General features: G+C 59.4%; 1 protein-coding gene across 1 annotated transcript; it reads right to left on the bottom strand.

Annotated features, from left to right (window-relative positions):
- Positions 1-1,217: 1,217 nt before the first annotated feature.
- Positions 1,218-3,671, bottom strand: LSCM1_02814 (uncharacterized protein; the record flags this gene model as incomplete). Its single annotated transcript, XM_067320386.1, has 1 exon — positions 1,218-3,671. The coding sequence occupies one exon, from the start codon at positions 3,669-3,671 to the stop codon at positions 1,218-1,220; it is 2,454 nt and encodes an 817-aa protein (XP_067175761.1).
- Between the last annotated feature and the right edge of the window lie 2,329 nt (positions 3,672-6,000).

Below are 6,000 nucleotides of genomic sequence, written 5' to 3'. Positions count from 1 at the left end.
AGCAAGCCTGTACACAAGAAGCTTAAGAGATCAGCGCAGAGAGGGCTTGGTAAGCGAGAAGCGAATGAGAGAAGGGGCGTAGGAAGTGGCGGGTGAATAGGGGCAAAGATGACTGGAAGTGATGGTGGGGGGGGGGGAACACGACACGAGGCGGCATCGGCAGGTGATGCCCGTTTTCCCGTCCCGAGAAATGATCTTGCCTGTGGCACTGACGCATTCGAGCTCGCCATTCACCCCACGAAAGACGTTTGCATATGCACGCCATCTCCTTTGGCCTCCCCTCACGAGACCTCACGCGGCCGCAGCACATGACGTGCGGCAGAGAGACGGGTAACATCAGGAGCGGTGGGAAGAAAAATAGAGGGGTGTGCAGGCATGGAGCGAGCGCAGGAGGGAGAAAAGGGTGAGCACAGCTATCCGGAAGAAGGAGGAAGGGAAGTCGCCGCCGGTGCGAGTTGCTTTGTCCTGCCGCGCATCCGCTAGCGTCAGACACTTTGCTTGCGTCCCTCGAGTTTAGTTCACCGCTATTGGCGCGTCGAAATGATTGTCATTCCATGGGAAGACAAGGTGTGAGAGGGTAGGGTCGTCTTCCACGCATTTTGGCAAGCCAAACACACAAAAGAAAATGCACGCACAGAAAAGGGAGACAGAAGAAAAAGCGGCACGTGTCCCTCGAAGGGGGGAGGGCGGGGAAGCGGGCAGCAGATGCCTCGGGAGAGGAGCGGGGAGAACTTCGGAGGTGCTGCTTTAAACACGCGTGTGTACGTGTGTATTCAGTTTTCATGTCATCGCCTTCCTATTGCTCATGACACAGGCCCCAGACGACACTTTCCAGTCACACACCTGCACACACGGAGAGAGATCCACCAGCCCTACATGAGCCCTCGAATAAGGCACTTTGAGGGAGAGGCATCCCACACCCGCAAGCACATCGCGAGCGGTCCGAGAGTGAGTAAGACCGCGCGCGGGGGGAAGGAAAGGGGTGCATGTGCGCAACTCTGGCGATCTCTCAGCCGTTGCAACCACAGCAGCATCCCCGCAGAAACTTACATGCCAGCATCCACAGCACATAAAACTAATGAGCAGAGAAAGATGAGGTGCGTTTCACAGACGCACCCGAACACAAAGGGGCACAGATGTGTGCCCTGCCGAATGAGGAAGGAAGAGGGGTAGGGAAAGAGATATTGCTGAGACTGATGGGCTGATCCCAGACAAGGCTACAGTGGCGGCAGACCCTCCCGTGGAGGTGAAAAATGCAGTGGGGGCTCGCCTTCACGCGCACTAATGTCGCCGTGCGTGGAAGTCGGGAGGCGTCCCTTCGGTGGCGATACGGTTCGCCGCCCCTGCGTTGGCGGCGCTAGTCCAAGTCGCCGCTCATCGCCGCTGCCACTGCTTCTTGGAGCACCCTTCAAGCCGTTTGGCACCCAAACCTTGGGCTTCCCTGAGCGCACCGTCACGCGGCGCACCGTTGCGGATGGGCTCGCAGAAGGCGGCTCCTTGAACTTCTCGAAGCGGTCAGGGCTCCCAGTCGACCCGCCATTCGCCTTTCTCTCTGCATACTGGACGCCGGCAGTGGAGAGTTGGGGCACGTGAGCACTCCCGGCAGCGCTCGCCGACTTCGCTGCTGAGTGGGGCGACTGCCGAGCGGAGCGTGTGCCGCAGTTCACGGGCACGGTGAGGATCGGTGTCCTGAAGGGGAGTATCCGCATCTGCTTACCAGCAGTGGTAGGGATCACACCCCTTCTTGGAGACTGCGGTTGTAAGATATGGTTGTGCAGCGCCGCCTGCTGTCGGCCAAGAAGTTGGCAGCTTGCCTCTACTCTGCTTCGAGCACCACCTCCCTCCGGTGAGGCACCCGCGTATCCACCAGGGCAGCTCGGCCAACCGCGAGTCCCCTCAGCGGGTCGCTCGGCTGGGGCGGCTCCGGCGGCGGTCGGGCCGCCCACTTCAGCCGATGACCGTGTAGCGTTTCTCTCCTGGCCCATTCGTGCCGCGCTGCCGCGGGGATCTCTTTCTTTGAGAGCGTCACGACCTGTCGGCGCGCCACTCCCTGCGCCGTTACCCTCGTGACCCTTCTCAGCAGCGGGGCGTGGCCTGCCGCGCTTTTCGTGGCTTCTGACCTTCTTGCCCTTCCTGCGCTTCTTCTTCGGCTTTCCGTTGTGTGGGACGTGCTCAACATTTGAGAGCGGTGTGTCGTCCTGTTCGCGGAAGCTGAGCAGTCGCCATCCTCTGACGAGCGTCTGCTGCGAGGGCACAGGGACGAGGCCATGCACTTGATCGGAACTTAATGATCGAGTCACAGAGAAAGACCCGCGCACATTGCCAGAAGAGACCCCGCCAAAGATACTCAGAATCGCGTTGCCAGACGGTCGGTGGCGCACCGACCCGTCGACAGGGCGGCCCGATGAGGCTCTGCTCCTGCCCACAGTCTCCATGCCTGCGGCGTGGCCATTGGCGGCACTGCCTGGTGCTACTGTGCGCCCCGAGGATGCCGGTCGCGGACGCCGAAGCCCCTTGTGCTCCTTGCTAGTCAACCCCGGCTTGGGAAGGTGATCGCTATCAAGGAGTCGGCTATCAAGACTGGCATCACGTTGGTCAAAGTCACCGTGAAGGACTCGAACCATAGCGGTGGAGAAGGATGTCGTACCGGTGCGGAAGACGTTGCCGTTCACGCCGCCACCAATACGCGCGCCTGCGCCAAAAAATGAAGAGCGCCTCGGCAGAGCGTTGCTGGAATCGACGCTGTTGCGCCTACTACCGATGACACCCTCCTCAGCGGCTGCCTTGCACGGCGTTTCACTTGGCTGCGCACTCACAGACGGCTTTCGCGCTTCTTCCCTCATCGTGCCTCTCGTGCGTGCGTAGAAGTACGTCATGAAGGAGGGAAACATTCGATCCCTATTGCTGCCCGACGGTCGCCTCGACAGGACATCCTCGACTTTCTCGTCGTCGATAGACCATACGCCGTAGAAGTCGCCAGCGCTGGAATCCTCGCTGCCGCTGGTGCGGCTCAAACGTGCATGGCGTGGCTGCGGCATCTCCCTCTGCATTGCGCCTACTGCTGAGGGTACGTTGTCAGCCGTGGACGGTGGTCGGCGGTCGCCGCCGCTTCTTCGGGCATTATGGCCAGAGGATTGGGGCGCCAACACCCCGGCGTCACACCCTTCAGGGGCAACACAGAGGTTCAGCTGCGAGAACATCACTGAGTTGTGCAGCTTCGGCGACTGTGACCGCCTCGCCCGAGCTGTGACGCTCTCTTGCGTGCCCGGATCGATCGGCTGATCCTCAGGCGATGCAGACGGCCAACTGTTGAAGACATGTGAGGCAGACAACGCCAACTGCGGACTCATCTTCTGGCCCACCGCCGTCGTGGCGCATCTCTGCAGCATCATCAGCGAGGGAGCATTGCCGCTGGCGCACCGTTTTTTGTTCGCAAGTGTGCGAGTCACAAGCAAATAGGTAAGCGGGCCCTGCGAGCTTCGCGCGCCGGCTACCACAGTCGACGGCGGAGCGCTCACAGAGTTGGTCACATCGATGCCACCTCGCTCCTCCGGCGAGGCGGCGCTGCGGCGAGCCTCCGGCAGGATGCTATGATTGCCTAGGGTGATTCTACTGAAGCCGCTGTTACTTCTGTTGTTGATATGAAGCGCCTCAGCGATAGCCATCGCCATGTCCCCCTCGACCTCTTCCTCAACTCCGTCGTGCTCCCGGTGCGGCCGTGGTCGCCTACCATCTGCGGCGGTAGCTGACTCATCACCGCTAAAGATGGTGGAGAAGGAGTAGGCGGAGTCGGACGAATCATTGCTGCCGTTCGTGAACCCGTCTGTGCGGCACGAGGCCTTGCTGGACTGGTCAACGGCGTCACTCCCTTCTTAGCTCGAGTCTTTACCGTGTCCTGTGTGAGGCTCACAATGCGTGCTCCGTCTTTCAACGGCCGCGATGCCCTCAGTGAGCTGATCTCGCCACCCTTTTCTCTCACTGAGCTGATATTGTGCGTCGTGGTGTTGTCACTATTCATCAGGGAGGAGGAGCGCCCTTTGGGTATGCCCAGTCCGCGCACCTCTGGATTGGCCTCCAGGACGACGGAGCCCTGGCGCATTCCCACTCGGTGCATGGTGCCCCACCACGGATGTCCTCAACAGAAAAGGCTACACACGAGACAGTACGGAGCGCTAGAAAAAAAAATAGGCAGCATCCAAATGAGGCGCGCTGCATGTTCATAGAGGAGAGCGAGCAGCAGGGAGAGGGAGAATGGGCCACTCGATGCCAGGGCTGACGCTTCTCCCTTTTTCACCTGCGCAGTAAAAGGCTCATGCACACACACACACACCGAGAACGCACAGGATGCGCACGCAACACCAAAATGATCCACGATCCCGAAAAGAAGAAACGCATCACACGTCGCAAGCAGAGAAGTCCGGTAGGATCGGGAGCGGGGAGCAGATCGCGTAACCGGGCAATGCAAACGACATGAGAACAGGGTGACGAAGGAGATGGGGATTGGATGAGGGAGGCACCAAAGAATGCCGCGGGCACCGTCGCGCTAAAGCGCAGTCCAAAATCCCACTCGCACACACACGCACACGCACACAAAAAGAGCGAAAGCGGAGAACCGCGACGAGTTCGCTTCGCTGGCGAGAGGCACCCAAAGTGGCGCACCTCACCTCCGGCACAGAGGCGCGTCGCATAGATGGTGGATCTAGGAGCTGACACAGGACACAGCGGCTTTGGTGTGATGGGAATCGACCGAGATGAGACCAGGATGTCGTCGATTCATGGCAGGAGAGCCTCTCTCTCAGCCGGTGCAATCAAAACGAGCCGACTGCCAAATTCTGTCGGAGGCGCGCGCGTGCCCTTCGACGACGTTGCGTACCAGTGCACGCTTGCCCGTGAGGCCACTTTGTGGCACTCTCAGCTTCGCCCCCTAAGCTGCAGCGCACTCTTTCCTGTTCCTTTCCCGTCCGTGTTGTGCAATCGGCCTTGCGCCTTGAGCTACACGTGAAGTCCACCGACCGGCGAGAGCAGAAGCGGTGCGTATACGTGATACCACGGTGGTGGGAGGCTGATCTCACGACGCCGTCGTCCTTTATTTCCTTTTCGCTAAACAGAGATAGGCAGAGAGAGAGGCGCGTCTATGCAACTGCGCAAACGCCCCCACATATAGGCTGCAGTAGCACGAAGAGTGGCGCGCAAGTGAGCGTGCGCGAAGAGCGAAAGGTACAAGGAGAAGAGAAGTGCGGCACAGGCTCAGCATTGAACGTGAGAGAATAACGAGGCTTGCCTCTCAGACATGGTGGACGCATGACGCGACAAGGCGCCAAAGCAGCGCGTGTGCGTGGATGCACGGTCGCTGACACATGTGATCTCATGCAAGTGGGTATAGCGTTAGTCACCAAGCCTTTCGCCCCCTCCTACGACACTTCCTGCGCGACGGCACACACGCCTGTGGCAAGGGTAGCGAACGCCGCGCAACAGCAGCAGCATTGATCCCTTGACATGCACATCTGTCTTCCAAGCGCCTGCTCACACATGCAGGCCGCACACCAGCAGTGGCACACACACTGTTCGCCTTGGCTCAGCGCTCAAACGGACTTAGTGAGCAGAAGAGGGAAGGGAGAAAGGGGGGAGAAAGAGAGCCTGGCGCCACCTGAGAGGCGGATCGAGTCCGTCTATGAAGTACCTCAGGTTTTCGTTTTTTTCAATTTCGAGAGAGGCAAGTTGTTCACACTTCGTCTGTTTAGGAAACAAACATCTCGCTTGACCATCAACACGACAGAGATGAAGGAAGGAGGAGAGCTCGCGCAAAGATACATGCACACGTGGTCGCGGGCGACATCGGCGTCCGCGTGATCACTCACCGAGAGACGCCCGGTGGGCACACCTAAGTGACTATTGAGGTTAGACGATCCCGGAAGGGAGAAGAAACGATTCGCATGCAAAATGGGAGCGAAATGTTTTACAAAGCAGTACCCGTCCGTTTCCTTCACCCTCTGCGCCATC

The sequence above is a fragment of the Leishmania martiniquensis genome, chromosome 33 (assembly GCF_017916325.1).
Source record: "Leishmania martiniquensis isolate LSCM1 chromosome 33, whole genome shotgun sequence".
NCBI lineage: Eukaryota > Euglenozoa > Kinetoplastea > Trypanosomatida > Trypanosomatidae > Leishmania > Leishmania martiniquensis.
The sequence above is the reverse complement of the archived record's forward strand: the minus strand, read 5'-3'. Positions and strand labels throughout refer to the sequence as shown.